This window comes from Eschrichtius robustus, chromosome 14, assembly GCF_028021215.1.
Source record: "Eschrichtius robustus isolate mEscRob2 chromosome 14, mEscRob2.pri, whole genome shotgun sequence".
NCBI lineage: Eukaryota > Metazoa > Chordata > Mammalia > Artiodactyla > Eschrichtiidae > Eschrichtius > Eschrichtius robustus.
The window spans coordinates 85,916,040-85,939,388 of NC_090837.1; the positions used below are offsets into that span (position 1 = coordinate 85,916,040).

General features: G+C 39.3%; 1 protein-coding gene across 1 annotated transcript in view; it reads left to right on the forward strand.

The window, feature by feature from the left end:
• The window catches only part of CDH20 (cadherin 20), a 60,002-nt gene that overhangs the window by 28,329 nt on the left and 8,324 nt on the right, over positions 1 to 23,349 (forward strand). The window contains exons 6-9 of the mRNA XM_068562578.1: positions 2,728 to 2,981; positions 15,286 to 15,422; positions 17,625 to 17,746; positions 22,276 to 22,393. Coding sequence (XP_068418679.1) covers positions 2,728 to 2,981; positions 15,286 to 15,422; positions 17,625 to 17,746; positions 22,276 to 22,393 — 631 coding nt within the window. The remainder of the gene's footprint in view (positions 1 to 2,727; positions 2,982 to 15,285; positions 15,423 to 17,624; positions 17,747 to 22,275; positions 22,394 to 23,349) is intronic.

The window sequence follows — 23,349 nt, forward strand, 5'->3', positions numbered from 1 at the left end:
TTCAACAGTGCTAGAAAAATTGGATGTCTGTATACAAAAAAAATAATAATAAAGAACCTTGATTCATAGCTACAAAAATAAACCCAAAATAGATGATTTACCTAAATGTGAAAAACTAAAACTATAAAATTTCTAGAAGAAAACAGAATAAAGTCTTTGTGACCCTGATTAGGTAATTTTTTTAGATACGACACCAAAATCCCAATCTACAAAATAAAAAGTGATAAATGAGACTTCATCAAAATTGAGTGAAAAAATAAATCACAGATTGGGAGAAAATATTTGCAAATCACCTGCCTGATAAAAGACTTTAATATAAAATATATAAAGAACTCTTCAAGAAGATATAAAGATGCTCAACATCATTAGGCATTAGGGAAATGCAAATCAAAACCACAATGAGATACCGTTTCACACCCAGTAGAATGCTAAAACCAGAAAAACTGACAAAACCAAATAATGACAAGGATGTGGAGCAACCAGAACTCTCATACATTCCTGGTGGGAATGCAAAATGGTACAGCCACTTTGAAAATTGGTTTGGAAGTTTCTTATAAAGTTTAAAATATGCTTACCAAATAATCCTGTGATCCCACTCCTAGGTATTTACCCAAGTGAAATGAAAACCTATGTTCCCACAAAAACCTGTATACAAATGTTCATAGTAGCTTTATGCATAATCATCAGAAATTGGAAACAACTCAAATGTAGCTCCAGTGGAGGATGGATAAACAAACTGTGGTACATCCATACAATGCAATACTACTTGAAAATAAAAGGGACAAACTCCACATTCACAATGACATGAATGAATCTCAAATGCATATGTTAAGTGAAAGAAACCAGACTCAAAAGACTACACACTGAATGACTGCATTTATATGACATTCTTGTAAAAGGGATACAAAATAGATCAGTGGGTGCCAGGTGGGTGGGATCTGACCACAAAGAGGTACTGATCAGGGCATAATGGGGTGATGGAACTGTTCTATATCTTAATTATCATAGGAGACACATACATAACTGTATACATTTGTCAAAACCTACAAAAATTTACACTAAAAAGATGAATTTTAATGTATATAAGTTACATCTTAATTTTTACAAAATTCATACCAAATTAGGAAAATGACTTAAAATTAAAGGAACAACATATTTTGCCTAGCTCAAACCTAACATAAACAATCAGTGTCCACTTTGGGTTACTTCTACATAAGGAAAGAATTCTAAAAGAATACAATGTAATTTACCAGGAAAGATAAATGTCTAGACTTAAAACAGCAGTATAAATAAAATAAACTGGTAAACCTATTCCTTCAAATTTATCGAAACATGAGTGGCAGATATCCCTGTTTATGAAAACCCTCCCTTTTGACTAAGAACTACGGACACAGGGCGGCTGGTGGAAATGGCCACTTTGTTCAAATGGGAAAGGTGGACTCCATGAAACGAAGAGTACAAAGTATGGTGCTAAGTAAATACAGGACAAGCGGTAAACCAACAACAGCAACAAAAGAAACAAAAAACTTTTTGTTAGAATTTGAAAATAACAAATTTAGTTAAAGCAATTCCTACTGCTGTTTGTTTCTCAAAAGCAAACCAGTTGCTTAGACACATGCCTCTTTCTAACATTAGACGTGCTGACATTCAGCACATTTTATGAAAAAGGGACAAATGAATGAAATGTTTAGCTAGAAAAACTTGTCATCACCAAGTGGACATGTGACTTTTAAGCTTTAGTAACTGCTTCACTATCCTCCGTAATTATAGAATTGAGTTTCCATCATTTTTTAAATTATTAATGATATTTTGAAGTAAGTTTTGCTTTAAACTTTTATACATTTTTGTCAGTTAAAAAAAAAAACACAAATGGATTATTCTTGAGATGGCATTCAAGTCCACTTTCTGCCCTAAAGTGCTGTATTTATTTTGACACAAAACATTCTGAAGGTAGAGATAGATCCAAAAAAGGAAACACCAAAAAAGTTATATTTTACGACATGGGGTTTTATTAGACAAAGTTAAACTTTTGGGGGTGAGCCCTGAATGAGGAATTTAAAAATCAAGAGCAGCATTTCTACTCTGACACAGCGTAACCACATCAGCTTAGGCCAGTCTGCTAGCTCGCTGAGTCTCAGTTTCTTTAACTGTAAAATGAGGCATTGGATTAGGTTTTTAAAAAAGATTGTCTATGATAAACTGAACACACAAATATTGATCTGACACAGTGCTTTGAGAACCTTTGTGAGGTGTTTATTGATAGTTTCTTGGAAAAAAATCACTATTGCCTTTGTACTCAAGAATTGGTTTTTTGTAAAGGAAGAAAACAGAAAAGCCTAGGCCTCAGTTGTATGGATACGCTGAAATAGAACTCAAACTCTCTCTTATCATGACACCTTTTCAAATAAACAAGCATTTCTAAAGATGACCATGCTGATTAAAGAGTAGACAAGTTAAGTCAGCCCTGCCCAGGGTACAGTGGCTTTCTTCATCAGCAAACTGGCTTCCTTTAGCATCTTCCTTACTTTCTTTACCAAATTGTTGAAACTGACATTAAGACCAAGAACCATGGAACAAAAGAAAAAATTCCCTTATTTTTCCTCTTGCCTCTTTTCCACCATTTTAATGCATTTGGGAATCTACCCACTAGCCAGCAGTATCATCCATCCTTTAGAACCCTGACGTATATGCTCCTAACTGATCTATTTTCCTGTCATTACTTTTCAGCCCCTGAGTTTTGAAACCAAGAAAAGCTACACCTTAAAAGTGGAGGGAGCCAATCCTCACCTAGAGATGCGTTTTCTGAACCTAGGTCCATTTCAGGACACAACCACAGTGCACATCAGTGTGGAAGATGTGGATGAGCCCCCTGTGTTTGAACCTGGCTTTTATTTTGTGGAGGTACCTGAAGATGTGGCAATTGGAACAACCATACAGATCATTTCTGCCAAGGATCCAGATGTGACCAACAACTCAATCAGGTTTTTCTACACATTTCACCTTATCCTTATATCCTGGAATCTTCCCTTATCTAATTTTCTAGCACTTTTTCTCTGCTTCTTCCATCTCTGGACACTCTCCTATTTCTTTAAATTCTTTTTTCTTAAATAACATGGACTCTTCATGTTATTTAGAAATGAAGTACCATTATGTCTACAACTCACTGTCAGCTGGTTCAGCAACACACATACACACACCTCTCAATTCTCAACTGTGGCCTTACTGACATTTGGGGGTGGATAATTCTTTGTTGAGGGAGCTGCCTGTTCAATATATTGTACAATGTTTAGCAGCATCTCTGGCCTCTACCTACAAAATGCTAGTAGCACCCCCTGAGTTGTAACAATCTAAAAAGTCCCCAGATATTGCCAAATAGACAGATATGTAGATGTCAAAACATTAAAAATCGTTGAATCTTAGTGGTGAATATAAAGGTGATTACTGTACATTCTTTTAATTTTTATGAACCTTTGACATTTTTACTTTAAAAAATGGAAAAAATAACATATATAAACACGTATTTCCATATACTATACAAAGAACAGACATAGAAACTACTACTGTTGTCAACAGCTTTGATGCCATGTAGACTGGCTTTCTATTGCAAGCCCACATAACAGCCTCTCCAAAGTACGTTTGAACATCAAGATTCCAACCTAGATGCTTCCCCCTCAGGAGGGGTAGAGAGCTGCTCTTATAGCCATGGCCATCTCCTGTCGACTATGGAACCAAAGTGCAGACAGCTGGTGGACAGATTGACACTTCAACCTTCCAGAGCAACTGCCAAGCCTCTGAAGCTTGACACAAAAGATCAGGATTCCAAGGCTGTTTGAGACCATCTGTCACATTAATTGTTGAAAGCCACACAAATGGATCTAGGGCTTTAGTGCAGATAGCACATTTTAAACACACCCTGATTCATCAAAGGCCTTTTCTGTCAGCCGGTTACTTTCCTCACCTGGTGCCATTTTGTATTTAATGAAAATGTGCTTTTGCAGTTTAATAAAGATGGTTCTCTCCTGCGTTTAACTATACTGGGGGAAATCTGCTTCCTCTAACCAATTAGCAAACATTTTACATTTTCAGGCATTAAAATGGCTAAAATTATTTTGCTTGAATTCTGATATTTGATTTTTAGACGAAAACTAATCTTTATGAGCTATAACAATTTTATAGAAGTCATATTTCAACCTTAAGCTTTTTAAATGTATAATAGAAGTTAGTGGAATCATATTATCCCCAAAACAACAACACAAATGAAACCAATTCTACTATAAATTTATATTTGTAATATAAATATTTATATCAGAAGCCAAGAATATATATCTATCTTCTGATTAATCTATTCATATCAGAGACACTACTGTGGGAAAAAACTCTAGAGAATAAAACTTTATGGAGGGAAAGTGTTTGAAATAAAACAAGCACAGTTTGAAAAAAATCAGATCTCATTTCTAAAAGAGTCAATCAGAATATCCAGTGGATGCTTCCACATCTTCTTTCCAGATTCTGATTCTGGACTCCTACATGGTAAGCACTGGAAATATGATTTTGTCAGGAGTCACACTACTAAATGACAAGTAAGAGAGACTGAAAGCAGTCAAGAAACAAGGAAATTCACACACACACACACACACACACACACACACACCCCTAGAGTGAATGTGCACTATTCAGGACTGAAGTCGTTATCTCAACACATATCTAGGAAGGAAAGAGAAACACCCGCAGGCCTAGATCCACTGCTGGCATGGAGCAAAATGAGGATACAAAATGAGGGAATCCTGTCTGGCTAACAGAAAATGCTGCTTCAGATGATGTGCCACTGAAAACTGTCAGTTGGCTGGCATGGCACTGATGCAATTAGCATCAGGGAGGTCTATAGTGGGGTGCCTGTGTAGTCCAATACATCCCAGTCAGGAGGAATCCAAGAGTGAACAGGCGGGAGGCATAGAGCAGGGTCCACTGGGCTTATTCTAGGGCAGGGTTCTAGGTCTTGAAAGAGAAACTGGCAAGAACAAGGCAACAGCCACAGGCCTGGAGGTAACAAGATAAGCGTTCAGGCACAGGGGATAGAGCAGAATTCCACTTATCATAACTAGAGATAATCGTCCCTCTGCATTTCGGTTGGAAAGAAGGAACAGAATTCATATTGTGAGACAGAGTCTCTGACCCTTTGTACTGCCCCACAGGAACAAAGAATGGTCTCTGGAGCCAAGCAGAACACCAGGGGTCCTGTATTCTGAGAAGGAAAAGCACCTAGAAGTCAAATCTCTGGCTATTACTTAATAAACCCATTTGGAAAGTACTTTCCTACATTATCTTTCACCAAATTGCTTGTTTTCTCCTTATTTATCCTATAAAAGTTATTTTCTTTTAAAAATAATTTGAATATGCCATATGCCGCTTGTCTATCTTGTGCATTTTTGGTACAAATAAATGAGGTTCACATTCCTAAAAAGAAAGTGCATATTAAATCACCCAAAAAACAACATACCACCTGAGGTTCAAATGCTATGGATAAAAAGGTCACTGAACTTTTTAAAAAGATTATCAGGACTTTTATAATCTCATTTCTGGAAAGTTTATGGTGTGTTCAGGCATATAAGCTGGTCATCATTTATTAGTAAAGCCCAAAACTAAGTCTCCAGATTTAGTTATATGTACATGAAAAATACAGTGTTTGGATCACCTAAATTTTTAATAAATGCTCAAGGAATTTCTAGCAAGCAGGAAACTGAACCATTAGGCAACTGAAATAGGCTCCTGCTCTTATGGAAACAGCCTGTCCCCCTGTGCCTTCCTAGAGTGTGTGTGGATTTAGGGAGCCTGTCCATGACACCTTACCTCCAAAATCACTCCTAAATTCAGAGAATGTCCTCAGCCAAGTAAACAAGCAGGGAGCTCAACGAACACCAGCTATTGTTCGCTGAAGGCAGTTTTGTATGTGTATGTTATGCCTATTCTGCCCACAGTAGGTGAGAATATTATGGTTAGAGAAAGGAAAACCACCTACGTAATTCACTAGTGTGTCCCAGCTTCCTCATTTTCTATCTGTATCTACGCCTTTAAATTTGTTCTCTTGACTCCTGAAAATTGGCCCAGTGTCCCATTCAGAGTAATGAATGCTATTATTGCCTCAATTCAGGCCCCGCTTGGGAAATGGAAGAGGAATTCCACTTGAGGGAGGCTTCTCTGAGGCAGGCTCGCAGCGGTTCCTCTCAGTGTGTCAGCGGGCAGTACTGTCATGGGTTCTGTCAGTTATTTCCATCACTCCATCTCCCCTACCATCTGTGACATTTGCTATGGCGTTGTAGGTTTGAATGCAGGAAGCTGGTTCATCATAGGCTGCCTCTCCCCTCAGCATTATGCCTACAGCTTGGAGAGCTGCCAACAGGGTTACGGCTCTGTGGGCTGAATGGCTGGCTTTTCTCCTGTTTGGGGAGCTGAAAGAAAAGACTGTCAGGAGCCAACCAGTATTTTTTTTCTAAGATAAATTCAAATCTTAAAATAGCCAGTAAACTTTAAAACTAAATCACTAATTATACCTAAAAAAAACCGCTCCAGTTAATTTTAAATTAACTTTGTAGGCATGTGTTTATTCTTTATTAAATAGTCAACTGTTGGCTATCATGGCTTAATCTATCTTCAAAAAAGAGTTAAGGCTTTGTTTCCTGAAGCAATCTCATACATTCCATATGCCTAGGTTTGATTCCCAGACGTGCAACCTTGGGCAAATGTCTTAACCTTTCCATGCTCCAGTTTTCTCACCTGTAAAATGGGGGTGATAACAGTACCTACCTCATAGGTTTATTGTGGGGATTATATGAGTCAATACAGGTAAGATGTTTAGAGCAGTGCCTGGCTACAGTAACAGGGTCAGAAGCAGAGAGAAGCATTACTTTACTTATTTAAATTTCCCAGCACTTGGAGAGTTAGAACTGAAATGTTTCCAACTTCTCCAGTCTTTAGTGGTCACCTTTCCCTTTAATTCCTAATTCTCTGAACAGTCATCCTGAATCTCTGTAGGAAAAAATACATACTCGAAACAAAATACTTTACCAAATAATACATATACTGGTATATACTGTATATATATATCTATTTATATATATTGAAACAAAAGTTTTACCATCAATATTTACCCTTACTGGAATACAGTCTGGCATACATATACATGTTCTTTCTACACTAGTCATAACCCACCATATTTATTTCAGATTGAAAAACAATGCACTAAAGTAAAGAAACGACTTACTCCCATCAAATGGGCAGTATTTCCCAGTTTCAACAACTTTAAGATAGAGACTGCAATTGCCGGCAACTTTTTTTGGCCATGCCGTGCAGCTTGTGGGATCTTAGTTCCCTGACCAGGGACTGAACCTGGGCCCTCGGCAGTGAAAGCCCGGAGTCCTAACCACTGGACCACCAGGGAATTCTGCTGGCAACTTTTTTTTAAATTAATTTTTACTGGATTATAGTTGATTTACAATGTTGTGTTAGTTTCAGATTTACAGCAAAGTGAATCAGTTATACATATACATATATCCACTCTTTTAGATTCTATTCCCATATAGGAGAGTTCCCTGTGCTATACAGTAGGTTCTTATTAGTTATCTATTTTATATATAGTAGTGTGTATATGTCAATCCCAAACTCCCCCCCCCCGTTTCCTCCTTGATAACCGTAAGTTTGTTTTCTACATCTGTGACTCTATTTCTGTTTTGAAAATAGGTTCGTTTGCACCCACTGGCAACTTTAAATGGAATTTTGAACCCAATATGTTACAATAGCTTATATATATATATATATATAAAATATATAAGAAATAGAATCATTTATATATAATTTACAGTATATTACATATTATATATATACGATAGTTTATATATGAACACATACATGTTTCAAATCTTACTGTTAGCTGCAAATTATTAGCTGTGTAACTGTAAGAAAGTGACTTAACTTCTCTAAGTCCTAGTTTCCTGTTAGGTGAGATAATACCTACATCCTAGAGATGCTGTAGAACTTAAAAAGAAGCTATAGATAAATACAGCCCATCCTGAGCTCTCCACAGACTGGCCTGTAACTTGCAACATTGTGCCTTCTAGAATTGCAGTTTCTCTGCTATTCCCGAGTAAACGCAAGTTCAGAAACCCCATTAAAGGCTCTGGCCTAGAGTTTCCTCTTGCTCCTGTCTTTGTCACCCAACCAAAACCTGGCGCTTCCTCTGTGGCCCTGCATGGCATGCAGTGACTCCCCTCTGAGATCCAACAAATTTATGTGATTACAAGCTTAAACCCAAGAGGACCTTCAAGATGGCTGAGGGTAAGACGTGCAGATCACCTTCCTCCCCACAAATACATCAAAATACATCTACATGTGGAACAGCTTCTACAGAACATCTACTGAACGCTGGCAGAAGACCTCAGACTTCCCAAAAGGCAAGAAACTCCCCACGTACCTGGCTGTGTGGTTGACAGGGTCTTGGTGCTCTGGCCGGGTGTCAGGCCTGAGCCTCTGAGGTGGGAGAGCCAAGTTCAGGATACTGGAGCACCAGAAACCTCCTGGCCCCATGTAATATCAATCGGCGAGAGCTCTCCCAGAGATCTCCGTCTCAATGCTAAGACCCAGCTCCACTCAACAACCAGCAAGCTCCAGTGCTGGACACCCTATGCCAAACAACTAGCAAGACAGGAACACAACCCCACCCATTAGCAGAGAGGCTGCCTAAAATCATAATAAGTTCACAGACACCCCAAAACATACCACCGGACACGGTCCTGCCCACCAGAAAGACAAGACCCAGCCTCATCCACCAGAACACAGGCACCAGTCCCCTCCACCAGGAAGCCTACACAACCACTGAACCAACGTGACCCACTGGGGGCAGACACCAAAAAAACGGGAACTACAAATCTGGAAACCCCAAACACAGTAAGTTAAGCAAAATGAGAAGACAGAGAAATACACAGCAGATGAAGGAGCAAAGTAAAAACCCACCAGACCAAACAAATGAAGAGGAAATAGGCAGTATAACTGGAAAAGAATTCAGAGTAATGAGAGTAAAGGTGATCCAAAATCGTGGAAACAGAATGGAGAAAATACAAGAAACGTTTAACAAGGACCTAGAAGAACTACAGAGTAAACACACAATGATGAATGACACAATGAATGAAATTAAAAACTCTCCAGAAGGAATCAATAGCAGAATAACTGAGGCAGAAGAACAGATAAGTGAACTGAAGATAAAATAGTGGAAATAACTATCACAGAGCAGAATAAAGAAAAAAGAATGAAAAGAATTGAGGACGGTCTCAGAGACCTCTGGGACAACATTAAACACACCAACATTCGAATTACAGGGGTCCCAGAAGAAGAAGACAAAAAGAAAGGGTCTGAGAAAATATTTGAAGAGATTATAGTTGAAAACTTCCATAATATGGGAAAGGAAAGAGTCAATCAAGTCCAGGAAGCGCAGAGAGTCCCATACAGGGTAAATCCAAGGAGAACCACGCCGAGACACATATTAATCGAACTATCAAACATTAAATACAAAGAAAAAATATTAAGAGCAGCAAGGGAAAAGCAACAAATAACATATAAGGGAATCCCCATGAGGTTAACACCTGATCTTTCAGCAGAAACTCTGCAAGACAGAAAGGAGTGGCAGGACATATTTAAAGTGATGAAAGGGAAAAACCTACAACCAGGATTACTCTACCCAGCAAGGATCTCATTCAGATTCAACGGAGAAATTAAAAACTTTACAGACAAGCAAAAGCTAAGAGAATTCAGCACCACCAAACCAGCTTCACAACAAATGCTAAAGGAACTTCTCTAGGCAGGAAACACAAGAGAAGGAAAAGACCTACAATAACAAACCCAAAACAATTAAGAAAATGGTAAAGGGAACGAACATATCGATAATTACCTTGAATGTAAATGGATTAAATGCTCCAACCAAAAGACACAGACTGGCTGAATGGATACAAAAACAAGACCCATATATATGCTGTCTACAAGAGACCCACTTCAGACCCAGGGACACATACAGACTGAAAGTGAGGGGATGGAAAAAGATATTCCATGCAAATGGAAATCAAAAGAAAGCTGGAGTAGCAATTCTCATATCAGACAATAGTCTTTAAAATAAAGACTGTTTGTTACAAGAGACAAAGAAGGACACCACATAATGATCAAGGGATCAATCCAAGAAGAAGATATAACAATTGTAAATATTTATGCACCCAACATAGGAGCACCTCAATACATAAGGCAAATCCTAACAGCCATAAAAGGGGAAATCGACAGTAACACAATTATAGTAGGGGACTTTAATACCTCACTTTCACCAACAGACAGATCATCCAAAATGAAAATAAATATGGAAACACAAGCTTTAAATGACACATTAAACAAGATGGACTTAATGGATATTTATAGGACATTCCATCCAAAAACAACAGAAAACACTTTCTTCTGAAGTGCTCATGGAACATTCTCCAGGTTAGATCATATCCTGGGTCACAAATCAAGCCTTGGTAAATTTAAGAAAATTGAAATCGTATCAAGTATCTTTTATGACCACAACACTATGAGACTAGATATCAATTACAGGAAAAAAAAAACTAAAAAATATGAACACATGGAGGCTAAAGAATACGCTACTAAATAACCAAGAGATCACTGAAGAAATCAAAGAGGAAATCAAAAAATACCTAGAAACAAATGACAATGAAAACACAATGACCCAAAACCTATGGGATGCAATAAAAGCAGTTCTAAGAGGGAAGTTTATAGCAATACAATCCTATCTCAAGAAACAAGAAAAATCTCAAATAAACAACCTAACATTACACCTAAAGAAATTAGAGGAAGAAGAACAAAGAAACCCCAAAGTAGCAGAGGGAAAGAAATCCTAAAAATCAGATCAGAAATAAAAGAAAAAGAAATGAAGGAAACCATGGCAAAGATCAATAAAATTAAAAGCTGGTTCTTTGAGAAGATAAACAAAATTGATAAACCATTAGCCAGACTCATCAAGAAAAAAAGGGAAAAGACTCAAATCAACACAATTAGAAATGAAAAAGGAGAAGTAACAACGGACCCTGCAGAAATAAAAAGGATCATGAGAGATTACTACAAGCAACTATATGCCAATAAAACAGACAACCTGGAAGAAATGGACAAATTCTTAGTAAAGTGCAGCCTTCCGAGACTAAACCAGGAAGAAATAGAAAATATAAACAGACCAATCAGAAGCACTGAAATTGAAACTGTGATTAAAAATCTTCCAACAAAAGCCCAGAACCAGATGGCTTCACAGGCAAATTCTATCAAACATTTAGAGAAGAGCTAACACCTATCCCTCTTAAACTCTTCCAAAATATAGCAGAGGGAGGAACACTCTCAAACTCATTCTACGAGGCCACCATCACCCTGATACCAAAACCAGACAAAGATGTCACAAAAAAAGAAAACTACAGGCCAATATCACTGATGAACACAGATGCAAAAATCCTCAACAAAATACTAGTAAACAGAATCCAACAGCATATTAAAAGGATTATACACCATGATCAAGTGGGGTTTATCCCAGGAATGCAAGGATTCTACAGTATACGCAAATCAGTCAATGTGATACACCATATTAAAAAACTGAAGGATGAAAACCATATGATCATCTCAATAGATGCAGAAAAAGCTTTCGACAAAATTCAACACCCATTTATGATAAAAACCCTCCAGAAAGTAGGCATAGAGGGAACTTACCTCAACATAATAAAGGCCATACGTGACAAACCCACAGCCAACATCGTTCTCAATGGTGAAAAACTGAAACCATTTCCACTAAGATCAGGAACAAGACAAGGTTGCCCCCTCTCACCACTATTATTCAACATAGTTCTGGAATTTTTAGCCACAGAAATCAGAGAAGAAAAAGAAATAAGAAGAATCCAAATCAGAAAAGAAGCAGTGAAACTGTCACAGTTTGCAGATGACATCATACTATACATAGAGAATCCTAAAGATCCTCCCAGAAAACTACTAGAGCTAATCAGTGAATTTGGTAAAGTAGCAGGATACAAAATTAAGGCAGAGAAGTCTCTTGCATTCCTATATACTAATGATGAAAAATCTCACAGAGAAATGGGAGTGTTTCCCATTTACCACTGCAACAAAAAGAATAAAATACCTAGGAATAAACCTACCTAAGGAGACAAAAGACCTGTATGCAGAAAGTATAAGACACTGATGAAAGAAAGTAAAGATGATACAGACAGATGGAGAGATATACCATGTTCTTGGACTGGAAGAATCAACATTGTGAAAATGACTATACTACCCAAAGCAATCTACAGATTAAATGAAATACCTATCCAACTACCAATGGCATTTATCACAGAACTAGAACAAAAAATTGCACAATTTGTATGGAAACACAAAAGACCCCGAATAGCCAAAGCAATTTTGAGAAGAAAAACGGAGCTGGAGGAATCAGACACCTAGACTTCAGACTGTACTACAAAGCTACAGTAATCAAGACAGTATGGCACTGGCACAAAAACAGAAATATAGATCAATGGAACAGTATAGAAAGGCCAGAGATAAACCCACACACATATGGTCCCCTTATCTTTGATAAAGGACGCAAGAATATACAATGGAGAAAAGACCACCTCTTCAATAAGTGGTGCTGGGAAAACTGGACAGCTACATGTAAAAGAATGAAATTAGAACACTCCCTAACACTATACACAAAAATAAACTCAAAATGTATTAAAGATCTAAATGTAAGGCCAGACCCTATAAAACTCTTTAGAGGAAAACACAGGCAGAACACTCCATGACATAAATCACAGCAAGATCCTTTTTGACCCACCTCCTAGAGAAATGGAAATAAAAACACAAATAAACAAATGGGACCTAACGAAACTTAAAAGCTTTTGCACAGCAAAGGAAAGCATAAACAAGATGAAAAGACAACCCTCTTAATGGGAGAAAATATTTGCAAATGAAGCAACTGACAAAGGATTAATCTCCAAAATATACAGGCAGCTCATGCAGCTCAATATCAAAAAAACAAACAACCCAATCCAAAAATGGGCAGAAGACCTAAATAGACATTTGTCCAAAGAAGATATACACATTGCCAACAAACACATGAAAGGATGCTCAACATCACTAATCATTAGAGAAATGCAAATCAAAACTACATTGAGGTATCACCTCACACCAGTCAGAATGGCCAGCCTCAAAAAATCTACAAACAATAAATGCTGGAGAGGGTGTGGAGAAAAGGGAACCCTCTTGCACTGTTGGTGGGAATGCAAATTGATACAGCCACTGTGGAGAACAGTATGGTGGTTCCTTAAAAAACTAAAAATAGAACTACCCTATGACCCAGCAATCCTACCACTGGGTATATACCTGGAGAAAAGCATAATTCAAAAAGAGTCATGTACCACAATGTTCACTGCAGCACTATTTACAATAACCAGGACATGGAAGCAACCTAAGTGTCCATCGACAGATGAATGGATAAAGAAGATGTGCCACATATATACAATGGAATATTACTCAGCCATAGAAAGCAACGAAATTGAGTTATCTGTAGTGAGGTGGATGGACCTAGAGTCTGTCACACAGAGTGAAGTAAGTCAGAAAGAGAAAAACAAATACCATACACTAACACATATACATGGAATCTAAAAAAAAAAATGGTTCTGAAGAACCTAGGAGCAGGACAGGAATAAAGATGCAGACGTCGAGAATGGACTTGAGGACATGCGGAGGGGGAAGGGTAAGCTGGGACGAAGTGAGAGAGGGGCATGGACATATATACACTATCAAATATAAAATAGAGAGCTAGTGGGAAGCAGCCACATAGCACAGGGAGTCAGCTCGGTGCTTTGTGACCACCTAGAGGGGTGAGATAGAGAGGGTGGAAGGGAGACGCAAGAGGGAGGGGATATGGGGATATATGTATGCGTATGGCTGATTCACTTTGTTGTACAGCAGAGGCTGGCACAGCATTGTGAAGCAACTGTACTCCAATAAAGATGTTAAAAATATATGTATGTTTTTTAAAAAGAAGCTATTAAATGCCTGGTATTCAATAAACGGCAGCGATCATAACTACTGGCCATTACCAAGGACTACGTAAGACTCTAAAGGATGGTTCTCAATCATGGCTACATATCAAAATCCCTTATGAAGGTTTTTAAACATACAGATGCCTGAAACTCCCTCCATACTTAGTGGATCTCCTAATATGGGCACCAGGTAAGACAACTTAGGTGAGATAATACAAACAGTCAGACTGTCAAATCAGATTCAACAGGAATTACAGATCTTACCCAATATCAAGGTAAATAAGGACTCAAAGGATATAAACAACAGCAAAATATGAGCTAAGCATTCTTTCCTTAGAGAGGTCTGAAACTTGTCAGGTGTAGGTGCCTGCAACTATCCTTCTTTTTCCTGTATAAGGATGCATGTTGGTCCACACTGAATATGAAAAGTGTAAGCAAAGGATGAAGTGCAATGCTTGAACAGAAGGAGCCATTTTGATTATGGAACATCTGCTTTTTATACCCCATTAATTACATAGCTCACATGACATTTTCCAGCACGCTGTGCCCAATAAATTCATAAATTCCAGGCTTCTTTACAATAAGCAACCTAGACAGACCTGGTCCATCTTGCTAGTAACATTCCACAGGTAAGGACATCCCATTTAGCAAATACCATTAATGTGTTTGACAGCAGGTCAGTCATTAATATGTTTACAAAAGACCTGATTCAAATCTTTCCTTCTCAATAGGTGATACAACTTACAGGAACCGGAACCACGTAACTATACCTTTTCCAGTTCCAATGTATCGTTTCTGGACTTATTTGAATAAAATTTGTTTTGAACAAAGATATGTAGGGGCTGACATTCAGAGTGTCCCAAAAGTCTTAGGGCAGTTTTAAGCTTTAAATAGCTGAAATTGATCTTTAAAAAGTGTAAAACTACCCTAAGTCTTTGGCACCCTGTTTTATTTCATTTTATGAATGAGGAAATTAAAGCAGTAATAGTTTGTTGTTGTTTTGTGTTTGGGGTTTTCTTTTGGGGTAGCGGGGAGGGTTTTTGGACAGATAAAACAGCAATGCAGTCTTCCAAGTGCCCATAACTGAGAACTATCCTGTTCCACAAGGCATGCACTCAGTTCTCTCATGTAATATGCCACAGTATGCTTATCCAAATAAAACGATGTGTGTAATCTGTCTTTGCAGATATTCCATTGACAGAAGCAGTGACCCTGGAAGGTTCTTCTATGTTGACATTACAACAGGTGCCCTAATGACTGCGAGACCCCTTGACCGGGAAGAGTTTTCTTGGCATAATATCACTGTCCTTGCTATGGAAATGAGTAAGTAAAACAAAAAAACTGCTCTCCATACAGTGACAAAACAGAAGCACCGGACAAAGTGGAAGTTTCTAGAGCCTGTTGAAACAAAAATTATCTTCTTTATGGAAAGGAATGGAAATCCTGGTTTATGCAAGTGAATGAATGTATTTAGTTCAAATACTTACTGAGGATCTTCTATATACCTAATCCTGTGCTAGAGGTAAAAACACACAAACAAAACATGCAAAAGCAGCACAAAAAATAGCAACCTTAAACCAAAGAGCTAGACCTCTATATGAAGAAAAGGGACAACTCCTGAGAACTCTAAGAGGCTTTCAATCTTTAATAAGATTAGGAATGCACAAATAGTATAAAATATTATTATTGGATGAAAGGAAACATATCACCCTTATTACACACATACATATACACACACATGCATTTAAGAATTTCAGACATCTTACAACAAAAGACAGACTAACATAAACTTAAAAATAAAATTAAAACTAACATAAACTAAATTAACATATTTATTATCATCTCAACACAAATTAGATTATATACTACTACATTCCATATTTTTCATAACACCTAGTGATGAGAAACATTAAGGGAAATGACAAATACTAACATATTGGCAGAAGTATGTACAGCCATTCATGAGAGCAATTTGGTAACTAATCTTTGTATTAAGATCCCCCAATATATTCATACTCTTTTTCTCAAGAATTCTCCTTTAATAATTATCTTAAGGAAATAATCATAAATATTAACAAAGATTTATGTACCCAAATGTCCACTGCATTGTTATTTTAAAATAGGGGGGAATTACCTAAATGTCTAATAATAGGAGTTTGATTAAATAAATTATGGTACAGCCACACAGTAAAATGAGACTATCATGTTGATATTAATACCCATGCTTTCAAAGTATATTTCAATGACAAGGATAATCTTGCCCTAAAATATTAAAGCTCTAAATTCAACTTTATTTTTTTTTAATTTCAGTGCATGTGTGTGTGTATGTGTGTGTGTGTGTGTGTGTGTGTATTGGAGAGTTTGGACACATGTAATATACATAACGTACAATGGAGCTCTCTGGTGGTAGGACTATGGATCACATTTATTCTGATGTTTTTCTGAATTTTTCATTATTCCTTGTATAAACAAGCACCACCAAGTTACAATGAAAAAAATGTAAATATGGCAGCACTTTTGGTAACCAAGCAATAGAAATATTCAGGAGAAAAACACAGTATAGACATTTGAAAGAAAAAAAATGAACCAAAAGAACAGGGCATTCTGAGGTTTAATACAATTATTTACTAAGCATAATTTCTGTGTCTTATGATTTCTATTTTGTCTTCTTGGGATGGTGGCCAAAACAGAAAAAGGCAGGAGGGGCATTAGTGGGGCTGTGAAATTATCTTTGTGTGGTAACGCCAATCAAAAGACAGACCAAAAGGACGTATTTCCCCATAAGTGACTACGAGTAACTTCTCCTACCCCAGCCAAAGATACAGATTTGGTGTGTGTTTGATCCTATAATATCTCCCTTAGTCCATAGGTGGAAATAAATGTGCAGTGTTATCTGTAATCCCATGAATAACTTGAAACCTTCTGAAACAGTAATTCAAAGAACTGATTACAGGTTTTCCCACTATCCAAAAGTAAAGTGTTCCTATGAAACCTTTTGTAAGCCAAAATGTTGTAAAATGAAGAAGCAATTACATTAGGACACATCTTGCTAACGGATGAGCAAAATAAAAAGCACAAATGCTCACAGACACAGTTCAAAGATATGGCAGCTTGATGCTGAGTATAGTTCCTGGGGAAAGAGCTTGTTGGTGCCACTCTCACTGCTCAGGGTGCGACCTGCCTTCAATTCTAGAATCTGAAGCATGAGCCAAGTGAGAGACTCAAAACCTCTTTTTAAGATTCATTTTGTGATACCTGCTCCCCCCGAGTCTCATCCCTCCCCTCAACCTCCTGATATCACACACACTCTCCAACACAAAACTCGTCCTGCCCATGCTTATGTTCTGGCCACACTCTTAATAGGCAACCCCTGCATCCTTGTGTTGCTATTTCCATGTACTTTACCCATTCCTTCAAAAACCAGAATGAGGAGGTAAATTCCTATTCCAACAAAGAGCTGCTTTCTTGCATTTCTGAACCCTCCTCACCTTTGGTTTTGTTTGTTTGTTTTGTGTGTGCTTTTAGACAATCCTTCCCAGGTTGGAAGCGTTCCTGTCACAATCAAAGTCTTAGATGTGAATGACAATGCTCCAAAGTTCCCCAGATTCTATGAAGCTTTTGTCTGTGAGAATGCCAAAGCAGGGCAGGTAAGGCAGCCTGTGAGGGTGCACCTTGGTGAACCCTCAACATGTGGAAACGACTGTTTCAGATAACCAGATTTGCCATCAAAGAAATTTAGACTCCAGAAACTAAGTTTACAAAAGAGAGTCCCCAACTTCTGTATATCATGTTGCAACAGTTTATTTGTTAAGACGACTATTTCGAGCCTCCATTACATTTTATAGTCTAAACGAGGTTGTGAATCAAGGGGGCTTACTCACCTGTGAAGCCAGGTAGTTAGTTACCCACCCTGTAACTGAACTGTATGGAACCAACTGCAGTAACATGGGCTCTGGGTCCTGGAAATGAGGGACCATGGAGATGAAGATCGGCAGAAAAAAGGAGAGTCTTTTTCTCATTTTAGCACTCATCCTTGAAAGTGTTTGTAGTAAGGAAAGTTTAGTTTTTATATCTTCCTACCTCCCTTCCTTCTGGCAGCAAGTTTATAGACTGCCTGCCCTATTCTGAGAACACTTCGTTACCTAGAATTACCTACTCTCTCCCTTCCCTCAATTAAAACATCCATTTTCTTAGTACCATTCATGTCATGTAAAGTTTTGAAAGAAAAGGCATCTGAAGGAACAAATTTCTACTTATTTGAAACAGCTTTAGTTTCATAATCTTCAGATATATTTGTGTATTTTTTTTAAGTCTGCTTTTAAACCTAAATGAATATTGGGTTGACTAAATCCCAAGTGGTGTAACTGAAAAACATCCAAACTGTGCTTGGAATGGCCACGTTATTAATGTATGTGTCAGGCTGCTGCCCACCCTTCCATACCTCAGATCACAGGCAATCTCTCCTCTTCTGCTCCTGCTTTTGTAAGACTCTTCAATCCTCCCTAATGTATTTCCCCCGAGCATATTTTGTGGTCCTGTGGATTCCGGTTTGGGGGCGTTGGGTGCACATGGCAAGGACACACGCTTTGGTAATTCAGGCTTTCCGACTGTAACACAGCTTTTGCTTCCACTTCTCTCACTCTCCTGCAACATCCCACTGCACAGACTCTGTCTATACAACCAAAACTTTTATTAGCTTCCTGAACTCACCAAAGATTGACTCAACGCATCTTTACCATTCTACTCAGTCAAAGAAAAAGTGACTCCCTTGTTCCAGAGGGAAAAAAATGTGTCCTGTAGTCCTTCTCATCTAAATTATCTCATCCATTGAATCTTGAAACCCACTGCAATAGTCTATAGCATGCCTAAACTTTTTATCAACAAGTCTAAGATAATTCTACTTCCTTATCTATTGAATTTCTAGTCTAGAAAGACCTGAAATATTATGCAGCTAATAAAGTTACAATGAAGACTTTCCAGCATAAGAAATTATCTGTGTTATTATAAGAAAGGAGGTATAGAAACTACATGTACATGCTTGAAGTTATGTAAAACTGTATCTGCATGTGAACAAAAATTGGGAGGCAGGATGCAAAAATAGCAATAGTTACTGTGCTAAGGTAGTTGAGATTTGAGTGAAGGGATTTGGGACTTTATTTTAATAATTTTTTTATTGTAACATGACAATTTACTTATATATTATAGAAACAGCATACATAAATTTTTGTTTTATGTAAGATTATCATTATAATATGACAAACATAATACTTTATATTTTAATATAACAAGAAACTGATTTTTAATCTGTAATATAAAGAGTAATAGTAGCACAATAAATTAAACCCCTCATTCCCCAAAAGTGAAACATTTCCTTTCTTAATGGGCTTCAGAATAGAAGGACAGGGTTTTTTTTTATATATAAATTTATTTATTTATTCATTTATTTATTTTTGGCTGCGTTGGGTCTTCATTGCTGCGCGTGGGCTTTCTCTAGTTGCGGCGAGCGGGGGCTACTCTTCCTTGTGGTACGCGGGCTTCTCATTGCAGTGGCTTCTCTTGCTGCGGCGCACGGGCTCTAGGCGCACAGGCTTCAGTAGTTGTGGCACATGGGCTCGGTGGTTGTGGCTCACGGGCTCTAGAGCACCGGCTCAGTAGTTGTGGCGCACGGGCTTCGTTGCTCCGCAGCATGTGGGATCTTCCTGGACCAGGGCTCGAACCCGTGTCCCCTGCACTGGCAAGAGGATTGTTAACCACTGCACCACCAGGGAAGTCCAGAAGGACAGGTTAATAGCATGTTACCACCTCTCTTGTTTTTGCAGCACACAAGAACACCTCCCATTTCTACATTTCTATATACATCTTCTAATTGTCTATTATACAGTCCTTTGAAGCACGGGTTATCTGTGACTTCCAAGTTCAGACCGTGAGCCACAAGTTTATCATAGTCTGTCATATTTGTCATCTTTAGCCCAAGATACGTAAATCCTACTCTTTGATTTTGGCTCTGGGACATGTTTTGAAGATTTTCAAAAGCATGCAGCTCAGTAGGTACGTCTGGTTTATGAAGAATCAGGCCTCCTTGTGTTAGATTTGTCATACACTGTCGTTAGCTTTGTATCTGCCGAGTTGGGATGTGTGCTTTCCTCTTAGGGAGAAAGGAAGCCCAGAAAGAAATCAGACAACGTCTTTGGTGCAGGCTGAGGGCGGCATGAAACCTGCTAAGCAGAATCTTGAATGGCAAGTGGGGCTGAGGATGAAATCAGACCTGCCAGGAGAGGGGAGGCCAGGAGAGCAGGCTCTGGTGCTCCCGACCTGTATCATCGCTCACCCATTCTTTAAAGCCCTGTAACCAACCCATCATATGCCTCAGGTCCCCACATCACCAATATACATATATACAATTTCATAGGTCAGATGTTCTGAAATGACTTTCTGTTTGCCAAGTTATACATAATCACCTATTTATAACATTCATGAAGAAACATGTCTTCACGTGTTTGGCCCCATGAGCAAGATGGAACGTACAGGATTTGTCTCGGCAGGAATGGGGCAGTGGGGTGACCCTCGTGTACGAGCAGCACTGACACCAGGCTGGACTGTGGGGCAGATTTATCTTCAGTGCTCTCCTGATCCCTCCCCTCTATTGCAACTCCATCCCCCCGACCTTTCGATTCAACAGAGCCCCGCTGCCAGTTGGGTTCACCAGGAGGCATAAATGAGATAGAGCTCTGGTCTAAGATGTTTATTAAGGCATGCCCTTGGGGCCAACGCCCGTGGAAGGGAAGAACTTCTGCAGGACTGGGCAAAAGGAGAAGTCCAGCTGCAGTGCAGACCCACTAACAGCCCTGGATGACTTCACAGAGTTCTAGGACTAGGGTTCTCCTGAGGTGAGATGGGATGGCCAGGCTTTATACTATCGCATCAGTCACTGGATATGGATTGTCCTGGAAGGATGTGGTGACTGTGGGTAGGTGGCTCTCAGCAACTGAGGCAACCGCCAAAGAGACTGACAGGTGAAGGCATCAAGTCCTTCACTGAAGGGGGTCTGAGCAACACCATGCTTACCAGCAGGCCCCTTGCTGGAAGCTTTCCCCTCTGTTATTTAATCTTCCACACACTGTGAGGATAGCATTACCTCCTTAATTTACAGATGAAGAAACAAAGACGAAGCAAGCCCACCTCAGCCCTCCAGCTGACCTTGAATGTTCCATTTTCTACCCTGTTAATAGCCAGCTTTTGACAGCAGGAGTGTGGTGTCTACAGGGCCAGGCCCGAGAGGGGTGGGGGGAGTCTGTGCCATTGGCTGGCGGGAGAGCAAACACACAGGAGGGAGACCACCCCTTCGACTCCTGTTCTATATCCCCCCACTCTGCTTGCCAGTGTTGCAACTGTGTCATTTCTCACTGCTTTCTTTAGGAACTTTTCCATCCTGATCTTCATAACCTTCATGGTAACTTACAACTTTGAAAAACACGTGGAAAAGGCAAAATTTTGGCCAAAGAGCTCAAGAGGAAGCCACCCCACCTCTTGCTCTCCTCAGCCCCAAGCCTTGCTTCTGACTCCAGTCTGTTCTATACAGCCCACCCTGGGGGTCTTGTGCTCTACACTTTGCCTAGCTCCCCTTCCTGCCAACAAAGAGTGACTGCTCTGCGACCCATCCCCTCACGTCTGTTTTCCATTAACCTGACACAATCAATGTAGTGTCTGCTTACTTCCCACTAGGTACTGGTCATTTTTAAACAGAGGCCTCTCAAAGACAGCAATCTGACCATGAAATATTAACCCAAATGTGAGGCTAAGAAGGTGAGGCGAGGGCACAAAAGAACTGGGAAACAGAAAGGACCTTGTGGCATCCCAGAATTATTTCACTCAAAGTCTTCTGTTTCAACTGCCTAAAAAGGGCCAGACCTGGGGTGAGAATAGCGTGTTATGTCGATGTCTAACATCTGAGGCATTCAGGTATCATCTACCCTGTGCCTGTTAACACACTCAGGCCCAACAATAAGCCAAAATTCAATTCTGCACTGTGTGATGGCACAGAGACTGCCGAGGGAAGTTTCAGGATGTCCTCATTGGGTAAAACAATCTACTACTGGATTTCAGGGTTTGGGATCCCCCCTGCCCTTGAAGCTTTTCTTTTGACTCGGACTCGCCTGATTTCGTGTCCCTCCCTCAGCTGATCCAGACAGTGAGCGCAGTGGACCAAGATGACCCACGCGACGGCCAGCACTTCTACTACAGCTTGGCTCCTGAGGCTGCTAACAACCCCAACTTCACCGTAAGGGACAACCAAGGTAATCAGCTGCCTGCCGATGCTCTTCTACAGCGTGGGCTGGAAGCTTTGGGTTCCTGTACCATGCAAACAGTGTCAGAGGTCACCTGCTCTTGAACAGCACGAAAGACATTCATGTTAATTTGTACGGTCTTTCAAAGTTTTGTTTCAGAACATCAAAGACAAAGAACGTCCTCTGCTGATTCTGAAACTTTTACTCAGTCAGTCAGTTCACTCAAACATTGGAGCACGGGCTCTGGGCCAGACACTGTGCGAGGCACACAGGCTTCCTTCATCCCCACAGAGAGCAGCCATGTTTGTATGTTCTTTAACTACAGGAAGAATCTGAGAAAGCTGACAGGAAGAGGCCCAAGGAGAAAAACCTGAGTGAACACTTCTAAGCAAGGATCAAAGGGGGAAACAGTGAGAGCTCCCAGAACAAAAGGGAGACAAAGGCTAAGTAACCTTTGAGTTACTTAAGAGCAAAGGACAAATACAGGAATACAATGGGTAGTTCTGGCACCGAAACCATTTTATTATTTTGGAATGATTCAGAAAGAACAGTCAGGTGGGGTTCCCTATTCCAGAAAGTGCTTCCCTCTACATCTTTGCTGGAATGGAATTCTAGACCCCTCTACTCCAAAAAGCATTCAGACCAGCTAAGGAGTTCACAGACCTAGCACACTCTTCACTGGGCACAGATGGGAAAAGGAGGGGCTTCTGTACTCTGGCCAGAAGATTTTCAGAGAAAGGTCAGACCAAGTGAAAAAATAATTTAAATCTGTCAAGTGAACCCCTTATGTTGCTAACTGCTACCAACTAGCTGTTTGACCTTGGAGAGGGAGGGCATCACTTCTCTGGGCTGTGGTGGCCTCATTTTTATTCCAATTCTAAAGTGCTGTCACTTTATAACAATCTAAACAAAGGGTAACAAAAAGTCATGATTTAGGCATACCTAGTCTTAGTCCAAAAATCAAC